Here is a 23,922-nt window from a genome sequence, read left to right as displayed (position 1 = left end):
TTTTTGGGGATATCGAAATCAATGTTAAGTGGTATTCTCTATCCCGGAAATTTAGCTTCTCCCTACCGCGGAAATCATTTAGAAGTAATAATGAAGGAAGACGAGCCTCAGTCGGAGTATCCCGAGAGCGCCCCTCGCCCATGCCCAAAAAACAAAAGTAAATCTCCCACGCAGCAACATCTTTCCTTTGGATGATTAGATGAAGAGGTCTCTGTAAATTCTGGGGCATGAATTTCCTTTTTCTTAATATTTTTACGAAATTTTGGACGGGTTTAATGCAATGCGGAACAACCAAATAAAAGAGCGCTGCCATTTCATCGTAAAATATAAGTTTAACAGCTTTATGAAACCTCGCACGATCAACAAATACAATTTTTGACTGCCTATTTTTAGGAGGTAATTTCAAATTAAACTTTGATTTTTACAAATGAAATAACTGCGGCTGCCTTTCTGCTGTTCTCCCGCCAGGAGCACATTGGCCGCATCTCGATCGTGCAAAGGTGGCTCGTTGGGCCGGATGGCATTGTCATTGCTATCGACTGGTTGGTCGACGTCTAATGTTGTGCCGCTCCCGTTGTACGGCAAGAATATCTGTGCTGTTCCTTTTTCAATGGACAGTTTGGCCATTCGCACTCCCGCTGGATCGGTTTGCAGGATTTCCTCGGCGAGCATTTGAAGCTGCCGTGCGTATATCGCATGCCAAAGCAGCGCCAAATTGTTCAATGCTAGTGAACTCAAACTCAAATGCCTGGAATCAGAACAACACTGTTGAAAATCTTTAAAATTACATTGAATGTAATTTGTACCTGTACGCTCCTTCAAATCACCGCCTGTACAAAAGATGTCCGGTGTGAGACCCAGTTAATTCCGTCTAAGATTTCGCTAAAGGCATCATATGTGGAGGATCAAATGCTTTTATTTCTATTTGTGTTTGTGCGCTGTACTAGACAAGATAAAATTGATATTTTCTGGAACCGAATATTAAAAGCGATGAATATGACGGAACTTTTAAGAAGAATAGAAAATGTTATGTCTCAAATGTTATAGTATAGTAATTATAGTAACATTAAATAAGATTAACCTTTTAAAATTTTAAATCTTGTTGGATGTTAACGATCAAATTTACCACAAGAATTCCACAAGAATTTTTAACAAGAATTCTTGTAGTAAATGAGCTCCAAAAGTTGTGTCATGCACAAGCACACACATACAGCTACTACTTACCCGCATTTCAGAAACGGAACGCATCGCTGTATGCGTGTGGGAAACACTCTTATGCGCGTAAAACTGGGTGCTTAAACTGGAATAGACATACATATAATGCATTTCCATAATAGGAAAAGTTATGGTATGAATGACTATGAAATATGAACTATAGAAAACTCAAATAGGCGGCTAATATCTCACCAAAAATATTCAAAAAATTACAACTAAAATAAAAATATGTTAAATATATTAGTAAAATCAATTTACATAGGATCTACTGATCCTACATAGGATTAACAGAGTCTGAGGAGATAAATGATTCATAATCCTTCTTTAATTCCAGATGGAAGGCAGTGAACGCCTCTTGGCCTTCACTATACAGCCCTTCCACTTTACCATCGACATCTTGGGCGGCTGCTTTTTATACCCGATACTCATAATGAGTATTGGGGTATATTAGATTTGTGGTAAAAGTGTATGTGTGTAACGTCCAGAAGGAATCGTTTCCGACCTCATAAAGTATATATATTCTTGATCAGCATCAATATCCGAGTCGATTGAGCCATGTCTGTCTGTCCGTCTGTCCGTCCGTCCGTCTGTCCGTCTGTCCGTCCCCTTCAGCGCCTAATGCTCAAAGACTATAAGAGCTAGAGCAACGATGTTTTGGATCCAGACTTCTGTGATATGTCACTGCTCCAAAAATATTTCAAAACTTTGCCCCGCCCACTTCCGCCCCCACAAAGGGCGAAAATCTGTGGCATCCACAATTTCGACGATACGAGAAAACTAAAAACGCAGAATCGTAGAAGATGACTATATCTTCTAGAGTGCAAAATCTGAACCAGATCGTATAATTATTATAGCCAGAATCACGAAAACAATTTCACTCTTTCTTGCTCTGTCTCACTCTAACACAAAGGTTTCATGGTCGGTTTTGCCAATTGCAAAATATGAGTTCAAGGATCTCAGAACCCATAAGAGCTAGAGAAACCAAATTTGGTATCCACACTCCTGTGATATCGGACCTTGACCGTTTCGTGTCAAAATTTCGCCACACCCCCTTCCGCCACCGCAAAGGACGAAAATCTGAGGCAACCACAAATCTCAGAGACTATTAAGGCTAGAGTAACCAAATTTGGTACACACACTCCTTTAAGATGTCAATATAAAACGTATATCTCAGAATTTCGCCCCACCCCCATCCGCCCCCACAAAGGACGAAAATCTGTTGCATCCACAATATTGCAGATTCGAAAAAACTAAAAACGCAGAATCATAGAGAATGACTATATCTATCCGGTTGCTGAATTTGGATCAGATCAGATAATTTTTGTAGCCAAAAGGAACAAATCAATTTGCATTGGCTATGCAGCGCCCGACGTCACGCTCAGACTGATTTTCTGTCTCTCTCGCACACACTCTTTGTCGTGTCGCTTAATATTAGCGCCATCTGCCGGAGGAGAGCCATACTGACTTAGTATCGGGTATAACTGTAGAGTTGCGGTGTCCGCAGCAACTCACAACGTTCCCCCTCGTTTGGACTTGCTCCTCCGCGTAAGAAGCGAGTATATCCGACCCCATTGAGTATATTTATTCCTGATCATCATCAATAGCGGATTCGATATACCCGTCCGGGCTTGGTGAAATACACCCCGTTCTAATGTTAATTTTGCACTTGTATAATTTTGCACCCTTTCCAAGACTGGTTGCTTCGTAAATATACAGCATGATCTAAATGCCTTTATTTTTTCAATCGCTCAAAAGAGCTTCTAAAAAGAAGCAAAACGACGGTAGAAAGTGCGCGAGCCAAGGAGATCAAGACATCTTAAAGGCAACACCTGTCTTGTTAACACATCTGACAAGCTATAACAGTTATATATATCAACGTTCCGATAACCGAATCGGGCATGTCAAATAGTGTTAAATTTATGTTAATGCAGCAATTATGATTCGTTTTGTTGTATAAAAGGCGAGCCAAATGTATCCGTTTTGAAAACGTCGAAATCTTGCTTTTTTGGAATACAAATCGGACCATTTTTGTGAAAGTCAAAGCCAGAGCCTGCCTGTATGAGTAAAAGGTTTAATTTTGAACAATCTTTATTTAATTTTACGTGTCAAATGGCTTTTAATAGCCTATCTTAAAACTTATTATTTTAGCCCAATACTATCGGTGGATCGATTTTTTAGGTCAATAAATTCAAACCTGTCGAATGGCGCCAGCATCGTTGGTTTAACACGTCTAGTATAAAGCTCACAACGTTCCCAATCCTATCTTGCATGTGAATTTAAATATATGAAATCTGTACAACTGGTTTTGCTGACTTTTTGTGGAACAAAAATCTGTTTGATCAATAAAATTCCACAATTGTGGAAGTCGAGTCTCACTGACTGTAAGCTTTGTATTGAAAGCTTTTGGTTGATACAAATCAATTACTTGACATGGCTCTGTGGCTACATCTAAAAACTACGATATAAACCAGAAATTCTACATTACCTATACATACTAATACACTAATACGAATACAAGAGTTATTCATTAGAAACATTAAATTTATTAGATATTACGGTCCATATGGATTATTATTTTACAGACTAGGCAAAAACAGGTGCAGCGCAGTCATACATTCTCACCTCACAGGACATTGGCAAATAGGCACCCACGCTCGCGATCTTAGTAAGAGCATCTGGATGGGATAATAGCTGACATTACGACTCACGGCGCAGGAAAGGCGCATACCCAAGCGGTATTATGTCGGCCCGAATCCGGTGAGCGAGCCTGGTAGCCGCCTCTATATAATATACAGCTACATAATATACGCTATATACACCGAAAATGACCATTAAACATTCCATATCGATCCTAAAAAATCAACATATTTTATATTATACACAAAAGTAAATATGCACTGGAACAAAGTTCGATTTTGACAATGTAACTTAAGTCTTCCTTCTTCATGAAAATATCTTATTTCGTTCAGAAGCTAATAATTTATCGAGCTGAAATGGCCGAATGTCCCACTGTGCGTCGCGTGTCAGGTGTTTTTTCTCGATTTGGGACTATAGTATATAGTATAGTCTATTCGTAAACACTTTTAGGGAGACTTGCAAGTATGGAATGGATGCCAGCAGAACTCAGACGCAGATCTACGTATTCACCATTATTTTCGACCTAAGAGTTAGGTTAGGTAGAGGCGGCTGCCAGGCTCGCTCTGAGCCCGGCACACTTAGGCCGGTTTCCGCCCGTTGTGATACCGCTTGGGATCTTTCCCTCCCTGCAGTGAGATTTCATGTCAACAGTTGTCCCATCCAGATGCTTTTATAAAGTTTGCAATCTTTCTGGGACACAGCGTGGACATCTCCGAGATGTCGTTCAGGAAGGCGGACCTAAGAGTTATAGTGCCGGATTTATCCAGAAGGGTCGGACACGAAAAGACCCTGTCCTTCGGGTACCGACATATGTACCTTATTTGGTATATTAGATAATCGTTTCTTTCGTTTGAATGCTCTTTGCTAGCGACCCCCACCAGACAATTATCATAGCTGATTTAATCGCTGTATGATTTGCCTAATCCTTACTTCTCGTCCCACGAAGCTCGCTGCTACTGATCAGTCTATAGCCCCATCTCTTCCCAAATATCTTACTGGTATACATATGTACATATGTAAGGGCGCACCCTTATTGGTGGTACCTCGTTACGCACTTACCAATGCACGGAGCGCACTCGACGCCGCCTCCGATGGCCGTCGCAAAGAAGTACTCCACGCTGCTCAGCTCGCGATCGGTGTAGGAGAAGGTCTGGCTGGCGCCACAGCATTCCGACTTGGTGATGTTCGTGGAGAATATCTGGCTGCACTTGCCGCTGCCCAGGTGGGTCTGCCAGCAGGTGCCGGCTGCGGAGGGAGGAGAGCAAGATTTGGGCAGAATTTTATTAGAATTAGAATGAAACAGTCGACCTTAGCGATACGACATGCGCTGGGAGATTCCATTGAATCCTCCCCTCCAGATTTAGAAGGCCTGGAAATAGCCACCGTAAATATTGGCGTGTTTACTAAATGGAATCCGTGGGGAGAGTTCCTGCCGCTAACTATCTTGAGTCAGAAGTCGTTCCAACGATCCCAAATATCGCAGCATGCTGGAGGGAGAATTCGCGGGCCGGTCTTTCTGATCTGTTGATATGTTTGTTTTGTTTTGATCGACCCGGCATGCCAAGCAGTTAATGCGATACCGCCGACCGTTGCCGTAAACAAACAACAGCTCTGCCGTGAGAAATTGCGTCATATTTGACTAAAATGTGTCACATTTGTCGTTCGATCCGCCGGGGCAAGGGCGAGCGACCGACGCACAGCTGCAGGCACGAAGTGAGAGGAGAGGAGATACATTTGGAGACACAGATGGGATGCCATGAACGGATTCAGGGAAATATCGAAATATATGATTTTGGGTCATTCTCTCCTCAAGCAAGTGTGAGTCAGAAAAAGTATCTGGACACTTACCCGCCGCCGGCCGCATATTCAGTAGCAGCAATCCTAAAGCAAACAGAGCCATCGACACCGCTTGAGAAGTGGCTCGCAGGCGGCTCCTCCTCCGATGTGGTCTAGAACCAGATAGGGGCTTCTGTTTGCCTTGCTGCTTATGGTGTTCACGTGCCATTGACACCTCGTCACTTGGATTGCGAGTACCGGGCGTGCGTCTATGTCTCACTCGGTCCGCATTGACGTCACGGCCATGGTCGCCAGCAGCCCTGACACAGCCATCGTCTTTCCCGTCACTGGCCAATTCTTGCAGAGAGTTCCATGCGATTACTATAAATAAACTTAGAATTGATCTACTTTTGTAGCTAGTAGTTGTCGTCGATGTCGATGCCACTGCCGTTGCGGCCGATTCTGATGCTGCTGACGTCTTTGACATTGTTGCCGCTAATTGGTTCGGTGGTGTACGCGCTTCCGCTGATGCCACAGGAAGTGCGCGGATCGTCGGCATTTCTCTGCGTTTGAATTTGTAATTTGATTTTAAAAATGTCAAATGGTTGTGGCTGTTCGTTTGATGGTGATGAGGCATGACCAGGCGATGGAGAACGGCCAAAGCTGAGGATAAAAGACGCACGCGCAAAAAAGAGGATGAGATGAGGCATGAGTTCAGTTGCAAGTTCCAGGTTCCATTATAAAATGCACAAAGTTCTTGGGCATCGCTCTCGCAATGCAGGGAGGGAGTGCGAGTGCAGCCACTTGGCCGAAGAACTCGCTTCGGGCACACAATCTTTTGTACAAGAACGACAAAACGGCAGAGAGCCAACAATTAAGTCTCAAACGTTAAGTTGACATTGAGCAGGCGGTTTTCAAAATGCGACTACTAAAAATAAAGAACCTGTTGCTGTCGCCGCTTGTAGTAGTCGTGGCGTTGTTGCCTTGCCGCACATTATGCAGCCGCGTCCACCTCCGTCTGGCTCTGAAAGTCCGTCTCTGCCCCCACCTCTGTGTCTGTCTGTCTGTCTGCCTGTTTGTTTGTTTGGTTGTTTGCTTGGGTCGCTAGTTTGGCATTTGCTTTACTTTGGCTGCCATCGCGGTTGCCATTGCAATCGTCATGGCACTAAGGACGTGCTCGAGACAACATATGCAGGGATGGGGTAGGCCGGAGCAGACATGCAACAATTTCTGCCCAGAGAGGCCAATGAAACGTGACTGTAGTGTGGTTTTTCTCAAGTATCCTAATTTGGCCGACTCGCGAACGTCCTTGAGGCGATGACAACAACCGCCTCCTCGTCCTCACGGAGGCAGCGGCGGAGCCCTAATAGATTAGCCCACTGGAAGCGGTTCCCCCCGAGTGCGGGCCGCCACTTTCGAAAGTTCAGCAGCTCGAACGGCTCCTGCTGCGGATGTTGCCGTTGCATGCAGCTGCAGCAGGCACCACCAGCATGCAGGCAGGCGTGCTGCCTGCCCTTTTCAGGTGAACACTTAATGACCCACTGCGTCATGGTTCCTGTCCAAGCCAGTGTCCGTCGTTTGGACCGAAAATTATGGCGTTAGCATGCGCTGTGACATTTTGTAGGACGCTCCAACTGCAGTTTCGTCTCTCCGTCTGTGCCCACAGCCGTCGCACACGCACACGTACACGCACCCTGAGGCAGGAACATCCACACAGTTGCACTGGAGCTGGAGCTGGGGCTGGAGCTCAAGCTGCATTCCTGCGTTGGAGCGGAAAGACGCCTGCCCGGTGGCTATTTTTAGACCTGGTGCAGTCAATGGGTTTGCACTAGTATAACCGCTGCGGAAGCTATCGCAAATAACTTTTTTACTACTCGTACCGATGCACCGATGTACTGATGCACCGACACGTGCAGAGAGAGGGAGTCTGTCCTAACGAGTGTGTCTAACGTTTAGATAGATCTGACATGATCTGGGATATGGGACTTGGGGTCTCTTCATGGTCCTTCGAATGATCGGCTTGTGTCAGCAGAGCTTTTGTTTGCGTGCGAGTCGAAATTTTGGGCCTTTACTGTACTCGGAGATATCGCGAATTCCTCAAAGCTTGCAGGCACTTCTTTCGGGGCCCGTGGAGCCAACAGTGAGGAACGGAGCGGCCACGCCAGAGGCACAGCAACCAAAAATGCAAGGAGCGCCGCAGCAACAGAAAGCAGAAAGCAGCAAGAGCAGGGCATAAAATGCATTCTCGCCAGCAGCAACTGCATTGCCAAACACAATATCACGCATACACAACCGCAATCCCACTGATAAACACACACACACACACAGACACACACAGACACACACAGACACACACACACACACCGCACATACAGTTTTGGAGAGTTTGGGGTTTGGGTCTGTCTGGATACAGCGAATGCCTTCTCGAGATGCAGTTTGACCGTTGGCCGCCGCTTCAAAAGACCTGTTTTTATGTTTTTGGGCATTTATTCTGGACCTTTTTTTTGCTCATTTTTGTTTGTATTGAATTGCATCTTTTGCTGCGCCGATCAGAGTCTGCTGATGCACTTGAGCAACAAGTGCATAATTTCAACCTTAAGACCGTAGCTGGCCAAAAAAAGCATCAAGCGTGGTGCTGAGTTTCACTGCGGTTCCAGAGCCTCCCTTGAAAGGTATTCCAGTATAGGAAACGTAGGAAACCGCCTTTAGTTACATTTGCATTTTGTATTTTGCATACTCGTATTAGATTAGCCCGCTCGCATGTCAACTCCCATCCCGGTCCACCACTCCTCAGTGCGTATCATGTTATAAGTCGCAAGGAGTCGGAGTCGGAGTCTAAGGCGGAGTCGTAGTCGGAGCATGCACTGAAGCACGTGCTATGCGTGTAGCCAGAAAACTGATCTCCCAGATAGAGCTCAGTACATTTGGGAAACAATGTTGCGCTGCTCAAAAAGCACAGCGAGGAAGTTGAACCCAGCTCCAAAGCTGTTGAGGATGGGATAAGTTGGGATTAAGTTGGTCGACAGCTGCAGCACCCCGTCCCCCGTGAAGCCTTCAGCGAGTGACTTTGAGCCCTATTCCTGTGCCCCCATTCCATTCACGCTTTTCCCAGGCTAGGCGATTGCGCAATAGGGGCGGGGGGGACTCAGGACTGATCCAGCTATTTAAAGCACTGTCCGTTCCGCGGAACACCGAATGTCTTATGTTTACGAGTGTGTGCTCTTCTATGTGCGTTTGCCCTGCCCTGCCACACTGACGTGTGGGCTCAAATCAGAAAAGGGTCAACATATTTGGTTTCATAAATAACAAACAGCCCGCCAAACCGATACCGTTCCAGACTCTCTGGAGTGGAGCTTCTAAGGAAACTGTTTGTCATCTGCCGGGGCGGACGCGGAGCCAGCAAAAACAGGAAATTCATTTCGACAAAGTCAGCAGTTTTGGCGCGAGATTAATGACTTCTGGACAGCGCCCCCACCCTCGCGCCCTTTCAGCGCCTGCCCCTCATTCCACCATTTGCATATGACAGCGGCAGCCACAGCAGCAGCAACAACAACAGCAGCAGCAGCAGCAGCAGCAACAGCAACAGCCATAGCGGCAGCAGCAGCAGTAGCAAAAGCAGGAGCTGGTCGTTTGTTATGCAAGCAGTAAATTTTCAATAAATATACATAGGATAGGCGCACAAACAAACCAAACCAAAACAAAAATTGAATTGACGGACTGCCGGCGCGGATGCCACAGCATTCCACCAAAACAGCAGCTGATACCCGGGACGGAGGGACAGGCGACTTTGACCACTTTGAAGCCTAAGTATCCAAGAAGATGTTTGTTTTTGGAGAGCTCACGCATCGCGTCACGCGTTTGTGGGCGCACTGCACATTGCACATACGCAGCGTTGGCCGAACACCCGCCACTCGAGAGGGTCTTATTTGATGAGCCCGTGTATGCACCGTGCACTGTACGATCTAAGGCCAGTCGACTCATTTACAGGCATCAGCGGGAGTGGAAGCGGGAGTGGAAGCGGGAGCGGGATCGGTAGCCGCAAAAATACAAAAAGTAAACAGGAAATCGGCAGGATCGCAGAGCTGGAAGAGAGCGTGAAATCGCTGTTTGCTTTTTCTGGAATGGTATGCTATTGGTTTTTCCTCCCATTATTTTTTTGCCCTCTAATACTCCGTAGTACTCGTACTCGTTTCTGTCTCCGAATCGGACAGGCAGAGGCAGGGCTTGCAGACACAGCAAACCGCACAGGCCCAGGCCCAGGCACAGGCATAAGACTGTAGGACCGTCTCGTCGGGCAAATAAAAATAAATATCGGCTCACATGAAATCCGAGCTCTTATTGAGTCTGTCGATCGCGCCCTTCCCTCTGTTGACAACTATGCAAGAATTTTGTTATTGTCTGAGATGTGCAATTATCGTAGAAGAGTTTTTCTGCCACTGCAGTGGTACCAATAAGTGGGAATGAAAATGGCGACCTACTCCGAAAGTTGTGCCCACGCAATGGTGTCAATGAATAATGAAAATTTCATCCCCGAGAGCGGACCTCTTCTGTCTCTTATCTCACCTTTTCAGCGTTTGTTTAGCGATGATTAGCACCGCTCTGTGGCGGCTCACAGACTGGCTGCGACCACGCGAAAATTGTCGATGGGTTTTGGCTAGTGGCTAATGGCTCTACTTTTACATCTTGTTTTATCAGCTCGTTGGCCTGTCTTCAACACTTGTGGAAAATGCAACTCAAAAAAATTATAAAACCGAATGAACCGAATACAACACAAAAATATTTCGTGGCCAGAACAGAAGTGAACGTAATTGAAAATGGAAACTGCAAGCTCGACAACGATTTGTGTTTTGCTTCCGCTAGCTGATCGCTCTTTTCGCCGAGCTTTCTGAAGCAAACGATTCTCGGAAGTTTTCGCGTGCTCCGCACTTGTCTGATTTGGAACACTACTCTAATATAACGTCTTTGCCGAATCACAGAGTACGGTAAGTACTGAACGTTTAACTTTAACTGTCCGCGGCGACACCAATTTCCGTTGTTTCCTTTTCCGCGGCCGTTAAAATTGTGCCAAACAGTGCGGCAGTGCTAACATTAACATCCAATGAGTGGGAAAAAGTCTCTCAAGTCGGAGCTGGATTCGGGTTTGAGTTCGACGTGATTGCGTTTTGTATGGCAAAATCACTCAAAGTCAAAACGCATCGAACCGCATTGCTCAAACCAAGTGGTTGCGTTGCGTTTGAACAATCACGCTCAAACCAAACGCTCACACCACAGAGCGAGAGAGAAAAATGTAAGAGTCATTAACATAAAATTTAACATTGGACGTGTTTAACTTAACATTGGCCATGCACTATGAATGAACTTCAAAACAACATATAGCGGCTGCCAGTATAAGAAGTATAACAATAAGATCGCTTTAAAAACATTAACCATATTTGTATATTGGTAAGTTTTTTTTATACCCGGTACTCGAAGAGTTAAGGGGTAAGGGACTAGTTTTGTGGTGGATTGGCATCAATAGCCGAGTCGAGTGACTGTCGGTCATTCCGCTCTTCTTGTTCGACGCATAGTCCTCTGAGACTAAGAGGAAAAGCAACAGTTTTGTTTGTAGACTCGTGAGATATCACACTGAATCAAGCTTTTTTACAAGTTTTGCCACGCCGCCTACCCCACCCACAAAAGGCGAAAATCTGTGGCATCCACAATTTGCGTATTTCTATACGCATAATCATAACGAATGACCATATCTACCAGATGGCTGAGTCTAGGGAGGGCAGCGAGATATAAAGGCTGGTGTTGGTAGCGGAATACAGAACAGTATCGTAAAAATGGCCAGAGATAAATTATTTTAAGACTCTAATCAGATAGGTCATCAGACGGAAAAAGGATTAACGAAGTGCAATAATTAACATTAGAGCAGATGTAGCTTGCGGTTTTATGTCTATAGCTTTGTCTATCTCTCTATATGATTCCCGTTCCGGACATGCCAAATTGAGATCGCGGTCTGTGTTGCCTTCCCTACAAATAATTCCCCCTCCCCATTAACCCACATATCAATTAGTCCCTTTTGCGAACGGCGATACCAATATAGATATATAGAGAGAGAGAGCAAGTGGCAGTCTTGGGTTCGGATGACAATTCTAGGCCTTTACGTATAAAATAAATTGAATAGTTTACATAAATCCCTAGTAAAAAATGGCCATAATACCTCCTGGTACGTCACCGAGCCATAACGCAGCATCACATCATATCGATCAATATCCAAACGTGAAACTGACGATCTAATATGTTGGTAGGAAAAACTCGCCCAGGCCATAGCGGAAGAGCCACGCTTTTCCTCCATTCTTCCAATCGTCAATATAAACTGAAACCGTAAGAATTGTTTTCTAAAGCTTCGTGTCAGTAAATTATAATTTCTAGGGCTGCTTCTGACGGTTTCAATAATAGAGTCCGAGCTAACACTTTTTAAGGCTCCTGCAAGGACAGAAGAGGCCCATATCGCTTGTAGTAGTCGCCGATCTACTGATATTTTGGCGTATAACTGGCCCGATCGCGGGGCTAACTTCATGGTTCTTATTACATGTTCCCATGAAGCAACAATGCTATTTTGCCCCTCATCTCGACATATCTCTTACCCTGTAAAATGATAATGATTTTCAAAACTTTCTGTAGTGGTGATGAGTACCGAAAAAATACGAAATGTAATGCAGAGAAAAGGCATAATTGAAGCAAGCAGAGCAATGGTTGACAAGGCAAAAGTAAAGGTAACAACAACAAAAAACGAACAAAGCCCATATTAGTACTACTATTATCTTGACCGCAACTGTATGTCCAAATCTCGTCCAAAGGTTCCCACAAGTGCCGGAGTGTCGACGCTCATTAAATCCAGCGAAATCATGCCGCGACTGTATAGAAAACATATCGCTGCTATCCTCAGCCTTAACTGTCTATTGTTTGGCCGAGCAAAGCGGCGTGCAGCGCGAAAAACGATTTCTTTATGGTGCAAACAGCGTCATAAGTTAGATGTATTTGCCAGATACTCGCAGAAACCCACTGCACGTCGCTGCCAAGATGCACCTCTGAGGGAAATAAAGACATTGAATGGCTTGGATGTCATTACGGCGTGGAGCGTTTTATTAGGAAATGGCGTGCTGGTGCGTATTAAGCCAGCCGTTGATAACATAACGGTGGCAACTCTTTACTCTCCTGGCCACCATCCCCCCATTCCCACCTTCGACCCAGCTAATGATAGCCGCCAGGCAGTGCCTTGTGTGTGCCTGGTGCCTGTCTGCCACATTGACGGGTATTTATTGAAAGTGCATCTGATGGGGAATATGGACAGTGCGAATCTGTGAGACAGCGAGGCAGCGGCGGGCATGCTCCCCAACCCTGCTCGTGCATGACTGAATGGAATCACGTTCGCTTGAGTCATGCCGATGCACACATATTTATATTTGGCGGTGCATCCACCCCCACCCCTCTGAAAAGCCAATTGAAAATCAAAATTCAAAAATCGAAATTCCCACTAATTTCAGTTCTCTACGTGTCCTGCGTAGTAGTTCAATAATTTTGATTTTATGAATGAGATTTTTCTGTATGTCTTCTGTGCGGCCGTCACATCCAATCAAATCAAAATGTTAAATTCACTTCAAAGCAAACACATTTTTGCAACTTCCGTCCGTCATATTTGAGCTGCAGCCGGAAATGATGAGTGGGAAAAATATGTACGAGTAGAGTATAAATCTTCATAACGTTTAGCTATCAGTCACACAGATCGAATGTTGTCGTTCATTGCAGCGCAATTTCAGGATCTTTGGCGATTCAGTTTACGTTTCTCACGACAATTAGTACCAGCAAGTAGCAGGTGAGCAGGAGAGCAGGTGAGCAGCAAAGGACACTGTAGCTGGACTGGGGCGGCTCAAGTGACGGTAATTTGCGGTGCCTCAAGGATATTTGATGACAAAAGGAAATTGCTTTGTGCTAATCTGTCTGCCTGCTGGCCCGTCTAGACTATGAGTGATTTCTGCCGGCCTGATGTATGCCGGCCGTGTGTGGCACAGTCCGCTTAGGCTTTCTTGGCTGTCGGCACTTTACATCAAAGTAAAAGCCATTGCGATTGGCTAGACAGCGCTTTATAATCCTCTCCTCGTTAGTTGGATTACATTCGGTTTCCCCCACAAATGCTTGTGTGTTTATATTCATTCACACACACGCACACGACACAAGATTGCCAATGTAAATGAAATAAAGCTAAAATTAGCAAACGAAATAATATATCTTCTCACCAGGTAAAAACCATTCTAATACCCAATGCTCAAAACGTGTATGGGGGTATATTAGATTTGTGGGGAAAGTGGATGTGTGTAACACCAAAAAGATCAGAATCAATAGCCGAGTCGATAGAGCCTTGTTTGTCCGTCCGTCCGTCCGCCTTATCAGACGCCTAGGTCTCATAGACTCATAAGAGTTGGATCAACGAAATTTTGTGTCCAGACTCCTGTGATATTACACTGTTACAAGTGTTACAACTGTTACAAAGAACGAAAATTGAGGAATAGTGACTTAGTATCGGGTATAAATATAGATTCGCGGCCGTAGCGTCGACTCACAACGTTACCTCATTTTTTTATACCCGATACTCAAAATGATTATTGGGGTATATTAGATTTGTGGTAAAAGTGGATGTGTGTAACGTCCAGAAGGAATCGTTTCCGACCCCATAAAGTATATATATTCTTGATCCATGTCTGTATGTCCGTCCGTCTGTCCGTCTGTCCGTCCGTCCGTCTGTCCGTCCCCTGTGGCATCCACATTTTTAAAGATACGATAAAAGCAAAAACGCAGAATCGTAGAGGATGACTATATGTTCTAGAGTGTAAAATTTCAACCAGATCGTATAATTATTATAGCCAGAATCAAGAAAACAATTTTATTCTTTCTCGCTCTGTCTCTCTCTAACACACAGGTTTCATGGTCGGTTTTGCCAATTGCAAAATATGAATTCAAGGATCTCAGAACCTATGAGAGCCAGAGCAACCAACTTTGGTATCCACACTCCTGTGATATCGGACCTTGACCGTTTCGTGTCCAAATTTCGCCACACCCCCTTCCGCCCCCGCAAAGGACGAAAATCTGTGGATGCACAATATTGCACATTCAAGCAAACTGAAAATGCAGAATCATAGATAATGACCATATCTATCAGATTGCCGAATCTGGATCAGATCGGATCATTTTTGTAGCCAAAAGCAAGAAATCAATTTGCAGTGGCTACGCAGCGCCCGACGTCACGCTCAGATTTTCTGTCTCTCTCGCACGCATTCTTTGTCGTGTCGTTCAATATTAGCGGCGTCTGCCGGAGGAGAGCCATACTGACTATGTATCGGGTATAAATGTAGAGTTGCGGTCTCCGCAGCAGCTCACAACGTTCCCCCTCGTTTCTTTTAAATTTTGAGATTTTTAACGGTATTTCACGGTAAAATCGTATTTATGCGTTTGGTCAAACGGCTGCACCTTAAACTTTTATCCGTAGACTTTTATAAACTCCAAAAATAAAATAAAAGGCTATTCCATAGCCTCCAATGCCTCCTAATGAACCGTAATGCATTCTGTAGCTACATAATAAACCATACAAATAAATATCAAAGGGGTATTCCAAAGCTTATGTCCACTTTAATGCACCTAAGAGAAGCTGTAAGGGACAATTACACGATCACACAAAAGCTGCAGCACATTGGTCAGAAACTTTCGGGGCACTGAGATATCTGCTCACGAAGCCGTATATTGTTGTCTAGGCATTCCTTCGTGTGGAATAGCAAACAAATGTATTCCTGTGAATACTTTCCCTGCAGAGTAACGAGTTCGAATTCTCAAATCCACAGCCTTCCAAATATGAATTATGACATATTCGTCAAAGGATTGCTGGAGCGGTTTTAACAATGACCAACTGATCTTGAGATCCTGTGTTTAGCCGATTTTGCTGTCCAGAATAGAGATGATGAAGAGGCCGCAGAAAATGAGGCCATAGTAGAAGCTTTATCCCCCTCACCGATAATAGTGTTTTATTATAGAACGGACCAAGACTTCAATTTGAAAATATATATATGAGGTTTAAAATAAATGCAGATAGTTTTAACTATTTTGGAGCATTAATGATGCTGTTTTATCCGTGGAGAGATGTAGAGAAAGAGTTAGTGAGCGAAAAATCATTTTTACAAAATATGAAATACAATATGAAGGAAAATGTAGGTGAAGAGTCAGTTGATGAGGAGTGTAGGGCTTTAGCGATTCCACAAATAAGTTCTCCAAGGAATGTTCTGAATTTTAATGGCCAGGCCGTGGATCAAGTTATGAGAATTTAAATGGTTAAGCTTCCCCCGATTGTTCCCCTTAATACTTTAGTCAATTTCATTAGATCACTTAATTTGAAACAAAAATCTTATCGCACCCATGTTCTGCATAAGGCGAGAAATAAGACAGTTTTTATGAGCTTGTAGGTGACGGCGCAGGCGTCGGCATGAGTAGAACAATATCTAACAATTTTCAGACTATTTCCCAGGAGTTTAATCGTTTCCCGGATCTAACCCTAAAACTGTTCTTCTTCTGTGTGCTCCCCCGGGAAAGCTGCATTTGGTATTGGAGGTGCCACACTTCACTCAATGTTTTCTTTACCTCTCAATCACTAAACAATTGGGTCCAGATTTGTTATATACCTTGCGTTCAAGATTTATTGATTTTTAAATTCCCATAATTGACGAAATTTCCATGGTCGGTGGAAAAATGTTTTCATATTCGAATAGGCTCCTAAAACGCATATTTTTAAGGCGAAGTATCCTTTTGGTGGCATTTCTGTTACATTTCGTCGACCCAAGGCAGTTGTGGCCAGTAGGTGATCGTTGGATAATCAAATCCTCATCAGGAGCGTGAAATCCATACAGTGCAATAGTTGGCTCTAGTCTCTGTAATGGCTTCAAGTTTTTCGAACTTAGAGAGCTAATGCGATCTGTACTCCGTTGAGAGTTACCTCTTAACATTACAAATATCAGCAGAGCAACGCAGTTCAGGTCGAATCAGAAATATACTTGAGTAACTCTTCAAAGGAAATTTTAAATGGAATAGAAACCCATACAATAAGAGAACATACAAATAATAGTATAAATAATACATACAAATATCTATGAACTCCTTGTGACTGTCGCATTAACATAAAGTAGAAATACTGTAGCGTTAGGTATATATTAATATGCAACTAACATACAAAACTTCGAATACACAAGGTTTGTGTACTTCATCAAAACCACGGCTAAATATTTCATGAGATTCAGTGTGGATAGTTCAGATGGTCTTGTTAACGGAGGCAATGTTATTTTAATGCAGATAGATCCAGCTCATAAAATACCCCCGAACTTCTTTGGATATTTATCCTCCACCTCGAATATTCAAAATTTGCGTAGAGCGCGGCCTTAACGCCATCTGTAGAAATGGTTTTTCTAAGGTTCAAGCTCCTTGATCATGGATTGAAGTCTTTTGGATTGTAAAAACCATCAACCATGGCGCCATCTGTAGGAATAGATTTTCGGAGATTTTGTTCAACACAAACCACAAGTTTGGAAGTCAAATCTAATTGGATTATAGGCTTCGCGCCACATTTTGTGGTGAGTTAGTTTTTGGAACTAACAGTTGTTAGCTTGGTGCATGTATATTCACTGTTTGAATATTATAAATTTCAAATTTTTGTTCACGATATTATTCCATTTAGCACGATTCAACATAACACAGCACAAAAATTAATTAAAACACGCACAGCCCACACGCAGCAAGAAACCATACGAAAACAGGAAAGATCATAAAGAAAATACATATGAGCATATTGGTTTGTGTCCTTTTTTTGTGCATATGTACATACATACAAAAGAAAAAGTTTTGTTCCACAAAAAAATCCATCCATCCAGATGGCGCTGGCTGGTTTTACAATCCAAAAGCCTTCAATCCATAAAGACGACTTTCAAAATTGTGGATTTTATTGATCAAGGAGATTTTTGTTCCACACAAAATTCAGAAAATCCATTCGTACAGATGGCGCCATGGTTGATGGTTTTTACAATCCAAAAGACTTCATTCCATGATCAAAGAGATTTTTGTTCCACAAAAAACTCGGAAAAACCATTTCAACAGATGGCGTTAAAGCCGCGCTCTACGCAAATTTTGGACATTCGAGTTGGAGGATAACCTTGTGTTTTCGAAGTTTTGAAACTCTTATGTGTATGTTAGTTGCATATTTATATTTTCCTAACGCTACAGTACTTCTACTTTATGTTAATGCGCCAGTCACAAGGAGTTCATAGTTGTGTGCTTTCAAACAAGATGATTTGCTTATTCTAATATTTGTAATATGAGTGATATTTGTATGTATATATTGTATATTTGATTCTTATTGTATGTGTTTCTATTCCATTTCAAATTTCAAATCAAGTATATTTCTGATTCCACCTGAACTGCGTTGCTCTGCTGATATTTGTAATGTTAAGAGGTAACTCTCAACGGAGTACAGATCGCATTAGCTCTCTAAGTTCGAAAAACTTGAAGCCATTACAGAGACTAGAGCCAACTATTGCACTGTATGGATTTCACGCTCCTGATGAGGATTTGATTATCCAACGATCACCTACTGGCCACAACTGCCTTGGGTCGACGAAATGTAACAGAAATGCCACCAAAAGGATACTTCGCCTTAAAAATATGCGTTTTAGGAGCCTATTCGAATATGAAAACATTTTTCCACCGACCATGGAAATTTCGTCAATTATGGGAATTTAAAAATCAATAAATCTTGAACGCAAGGTATATAACAAATCTGGACCCAATTGTTTAGTGATTGAGAGGTAAAGAAAACATTGAGTGAAGTGTGGCACCTCCAATACCAAATGCAGCTTTCCCGGGGGAGCACACAGAAGAAGAACAGTTTTAGGGTTAGATCCGGGAAACGATTAAACTCCTGGGAAATAGTCTGAAAATTGTTAGATATTGTTCTACTCATGCCGACGCCTGCGCCGTCACCTACAAGCTCATAAAAACTGTCTTATTTCTCGCCTTATGCAGAACATGGGTGCGATAAGATTTTTGTTTCAAATTAAGCGATCTAATGAAATTGACTAAAGTATTAAGGGGAACAATCGGGGGAAGCTTAACCATTTAAATTCTCCTAACTTGATCCACGGCCTGGCCATTAAAATTCAGAACATTCCTTGGAGAACTTATTTGTGGAATCGCTAAAGCCCTACACTCCTCATCAACTGACTCTTCACCTACATTTTCCTTCATATTGTATTTCATATTTTGTAAAAATGATTTTTCGCTCACTAACTCTTTCTCTACATCTCTCCACGGATAAAACAGCATCATTAATGCTCCAAAATAGTTAAAACTATCTGCATTTATTTTAAACCTCATATATATATTTTCAAATTGAAGTCTTGGTCCGTTCTATAATAAAACACTATTATCGGTGAGGGGGATAAAGCTTCTACTATGGCCTCATTTTCTGCGGCCTCTTCATCATCTCTATTCTGGACAGCAAAATCGGCTAAACACAGGATCTCAAGATCAGTTGGTCATTGTTAAAACCGCTCCAGCAATCCTTTGACGAATATGTCATAATTCATATTTGGAAGGCTGTGGATTTGAGAATTCGAACTCGTTACTCTGCAGGGAAAGTATTCACAGGAATACATTTGTTTGCTATTCCACACGAAGGAATGCCTAGACAACAATATACGGCTTCGTGAGCAGATATCTCAGTGCCCCGAAAGTTTCTGACCAATGTGCTGCAGCTTTTGTGTGATCGTGTAATTGTCCCTTACAGCTTCTCTTAGGTGCATTAAAGTGGACATAAGCTTTGGAATACCCCTTTGATATTTATTTGTATGGTTTATTATGTAGCTACAGAATGCATTACGGTTCATTAGGAGGCATTGGAGGCTATGGAATAGCCTTTTATTTTATTTTTGGAGTTTATAAAAGTCTACGGATAAAAGTTTAAGGTGCAGCCGTTTGACCAAACGCATAAATACGATTTTACCGTGAAATACCGTTAAAAATCTCAAAATTTAAAAGAAACGAGGGGGAACGTTGTGAGCTGCTGCGGAGACCGCAACTCTACATTTATACCCGATACATAGTCAGTATGGCTCTCCTCCGGCAGACGCCGCTAATATTGAACGACACGACAAAGAATGCGTGCGAGAGAGACAGAAAATCTGAGCGTGACGTCGGGCGCTGCGTAGCCACTGCAAATTGATTTCTTGCTTTTGGCTACAAAAATGATCCGATCTGATCCAGATTCGGCAATCTGATAGATATGGTCATTATCTATGATTCTGCATTTTCAGTTTGCTTGAATGTGCAATATTGTGCATCCACAGATTTTCGTCCTTTGCGGGGGCGGAAGGGGGTGTGGCGAAATTTGGACACGAAACGGTCAAGGTCCGATATCACAGGAGTGTGGATACCAAAGTTGGTTGCTCTGGCTCTCATAGGTTCTGAGATCCTTGAATTCATATTTTGCAATTGGCAAAACCGACCATGAAACCTGTGTGTTAGAGAGAGACAGAGCGAGAAAGAATAAAATTGTTTTCTTGATTCTGGCTATAATAATTATACGATCTGGTTGAAATTTTACACTCTAGAACATATAGTCATCCTCTACGATTCTGCGTTTTTGCTTTTATCGTATCTTTAAAAATGTGGATGCCACAGGGGACGGACAGACGGACGGACGGACAGACGGACAGACGGACGGACAGACAGACATGGATCAAGAATATATATACTTTATGGGGTCGGAAACGATTCCTTCTGGACGTTACACACATCCACTTTTACCACAAATCTAATATACCCCAATAATCATTTTGAGTATCGGGTATAAAAAAATGAGGTAACGTTGTGAGTCGACGCTACGGCCGCGAATCTATATTTATACCCGATACTAAGTCACTATTCCTCAATTTTCGTTCTTTGTAACAGTTGTAACACTTGTAACAGTGTAATATCACAGGAGTCTGGACACAAAATTTCGTTGATCCAACTCTTATGAGTCTATGAGACCTAGGCGTCTGATAAGGCGGACGGACGGACGGACAAACAAGGCTCTATCGACTCGGCTATTGATTCTGATCTTTTTGGTGTTACACACATCCACTTTCCCCACAAATCTAATATACCCCCATACACGTTTTGAGCATTGGGTATTAGAATGGTTTTTACCTGGTGAGAAGATATATTATTTCGTTTGCTAATTTTAGCTTTATTTCATTTACATTGGCAATCTTGTGTCGTGTGCGTGTGTGTGAATGAATATAAACACACAAGCATTTGTGGGGGAAACCGAATGTAATCCAACTAACGAGGAGAGGATTATAAAGCGCTGTCTAGCCAATCGCAATGGCTTTTACTTTGATGTAAAGTGCCGACAGCCAAGAAAGCCTAAGCGGACTGTGCCACACACGGCCGGCATACATCAGGCCGGCAGAAATCACTCATAGTCTAGACGGGCCAGCAGGCAGACAGATTAGCACAAAGCAATTTCCTTTTGTCATCAAATATCCTTGAGGCACCGCAAATTACCGTCACTTGAGCCGCCCCAGTCCAGCTACAGTGTCCTTTGCTGCTCACCTGCTCTCCTGCTCACCTGCTACTTGCTGGTACTAATTGTCGTGAGAAACGTAAACTGAATCGCCAAAGATCCTGAAATTGCGCTGCAATGAACGACAACATTCGATCTGTGTGACTGATAGCTAAACGTTATGAAGATTTATACTCTACTCGTACATATTTTTCCCACTCATCATTTCCGGCTGCAGCTCAAATATGACGGACGGAAGTTGCAAAAATGTGTTTGCTTTGAAGTGAATTTAACATTTTGATTTGATTGGATGTGACGGCCGCACAGAAGACATACAGAAAAATCTCATTCATAAAATCAAAATTATTGAACTACTACGCAGGACACGTAGAGAACTGAAATTAGTGGGAATTTCGATTTTTGAATTTTGATTTTCAATTGGCTTTTCAGAGGGGTGGGGGTGGATGCACCGCCAAATATAAATATGTGTGCATCGGCATGACTCAAGCGAACGTGATTCCATTCAGTCATGCACGAGCAGGGTTGGGGAGCATGCCCGCCGCTGCCTCGCTGTCTCACAGATTCGCACTGTCCATATTCCCCATCAGATGCACTTTCAATAAATACCCGTCAATGTGGCAGACAGGCACCAGGCACACACAAGGCACTGCCTGGCGGCTATCATTAGCTGGGTCGAAGGTGGGAATGGGGGGATGGTGGCCAGGAGAGTAAAGAGTTGCCACCGTTATGTTATCAACGGCTGGCTTAATACGCACCAGCACGCCATTTCCTAATAAAACGCTCCACGCCGTAATGACATCCAAGCCATTCAATGTCTTTATTTCCCTCAGAGGTGCATCTTGGCAGCGACGTGCAGTGGGTTTCTGCGAGTATCTGGCAAATACATCTAACTTATGACGCTGTTTGCACCATAAAGAAATCGTTTTTCGCGCTGCACGCCGCTTTGCTCGGCCAAACAATAGACAGTTAAGGCTGAGGATAGCAGCGATATGTTTTCTATACAGTCGCGGCATGATTTCGCTGGATTTAATGAGCGTCGACACTGCCGCACTTGTGGGAATCTTTGGACGAGATTTGGACATACAGTTGCGGTCAAGATAATAGTAGTACTAATATGGGCTTTGTTCGTTTTTTGTTGTTGTTACCTTTACTTTTGCCTTGTCAACCATTGCTCTGCTTGCTTCAATTATGCCTTTTCTCTGCATTACATTTCGTATTTTTTCGGTACTCATCACCACTACAGAAAGTTTTGAAAATCATTATCATTTTACAGGGTAAGAGATATGTCGAGATGAGGGGCAAAATAGCATTGTTGCTTCATGGGAACATGTAATAAGAACCATGAAGTTAGCCCCGCGATCGGGCCAGTTATACGCCAAAATATCAGTAGATCGGCGACTACTACAAGCGATATGGGCCTCTTCTGTCCTTGCAGGAGCCTTAAAAAGTGTTAGCTCGGACTCTATTATTGAAACCGTCAGAAGCAGCCCTAGAAATTATAATTTACTGACACGAAGCTTTAGAAAACAATTCTTACGGTTTCAGTTTATATTGACGATTGGAAGAATGGAGGAAAAGCGTGGCTCTTCCGCTATGGCCTGGGCGAGTTTTTCCTACCAACATATTAGATCGTCAGTTTCACGTTTGGATATTGATCGATATGATGTGATGCTGCGTTATGGCTCGGTGACGTACCAGGAGGTATTATGGCCATTTTTTACTAGGGATTTATGTAAACTATTCAATTTATTTTATACGTAAAGGCCTAGAATTGTCATCCGAACCCAAGACTGCCACTTGCTCTCTCTCTCTATATATCTATATTGGTATCGCCGTTCGCAAAAGGGACTAATTGATATGTGGGTTAATGGGGAGGGGGAATTATTGGTAGGGAAGGCAACACAGACCGCGATCTCAATTTGGCATGTCAGGAACGGGAATTATATAGAGAGATAGACAAAGCTATAGACATAAAACCGCAAGCTACATCTGCTCTAATGTTAATTATTGCACTTCGTTAATCCTTTTTCCGTCTGATGACCTATCTAATTAGAGTCTTAAAATACTTTATCTCTGGCCATTTTTACGATACTGTTCTGTATTCCGCTACCAACACCAGCCTTTATATCTCGCTGCCCTCCCTAGACTCAGCCATCTGGTAGATATGGTCATTCGTTATGATTATGCGTATAGAAATACGCAAATTGTGGATGCCACAGATTTTCGCCTTTTGTGGGTGGGGTAGGCGGCGTGGCAAAACTTGTAAAAAAGCTTGATTCAGTGTGATATCTCACGAGTCAACAAACAAAAAAAAAGGCTTTTCCTCTTAGTCTCAGAGGACTATGCGTCGAACAAGAAGAGCGGAATGACCGACAGTCACTCGACTCGGCTATTGATGCCAATCCACCACAAAACTAGTCCCTTACCCCTTAACTCTTCGAGTACCGGGTATAAAAAAAACTTACCAATATACAAATATGGTTAATGTTTTTAAAGCGATCTTATTGTTATACTTCTTATACTGGCAGCCGCTATATGTTGTTTTGAAGTTCATTCATAGTGCATGGCCAATGTTAAGTTAAACACGTCCAATGTTAAATTTTATGTTAATGACTCTTACATTTTTCTCTCTCGCTCTGTGGTGTGAGCGTTTG

General features: G+C 43.1%; 1 protein-coding gene across 4 annotated transcripts; it reads right to left on the bottom strand.

Annotated features, from left to right (window-relative positions):
• Positions 1-327: 327 nt before the first annotated feature.
• Positions 328-10,653, bottom strand: LOC6591199 (follistatin). 4 transcript variants are annotated; one of them, XR_003408460.1, is made up of 6 exons: positions 10,192-10,653; positions 5,701-6,020; positions 4,912-5,097; positions 1,225-1,300; positions 807-968; positions 328-748 (listed from the first exon to the last, which is right to left on the bottom strand). XR_003408460.1 is itself a non-coding variant. In XM_026986064.1 (4 exons), exons 2-4 carry the CDS (start codon positions 5,855-5,857, stop codon positions 1,296-1,298), a joined length of 348 nt encoding a protein of 115 aa, XP_026841865.1. In that variant the 5' UTR covers positions 5,858-6,020; positions 10,192-10,653; the 3' UTR covers positions 1,115-1,295. The 4 variants fall into 4 exon arrangements, 1 of the variants encoding a protein (XP_026841865.1); XM_026986064.1 differs by lacking the exons at positions 328-748; positions 807-968 and having other exon boundaries at positions 1,115-1,300; XR_003408461.1 differs by lacking the exons at positions 328-748; positions 807-968; positions 1,225-1,300; positions 4,912-5,097; positions 5,701-6,020 and adding an exon at positions 6,046-6,191.
• Between the last annotated feature and the right edge of the window lie 13,269 nt (positions 10,654-23,922).

Source organism: Drosophila persimilis, unplaced genomic scaffold (genome assembly GCF_003286085.1).
Source record: "Drosophila persimilis strain 14011-0111.01,24,50 unplaced genomic scaffold, DperRS2 tig00000002-arrow-pilon, whole genome shotgun sequence".
Classification (NCBI taxonomy): Eukaryota; Metazoa; Arthropoda; class Insecta; order Diptera; family Drosophilidae; genus Drosophila; species Drosophila persimilis.
Note: the sequence above shows the minus strand (reverse complement) of the source record. Positions and strands in the feature narration are given on the sequence as shown.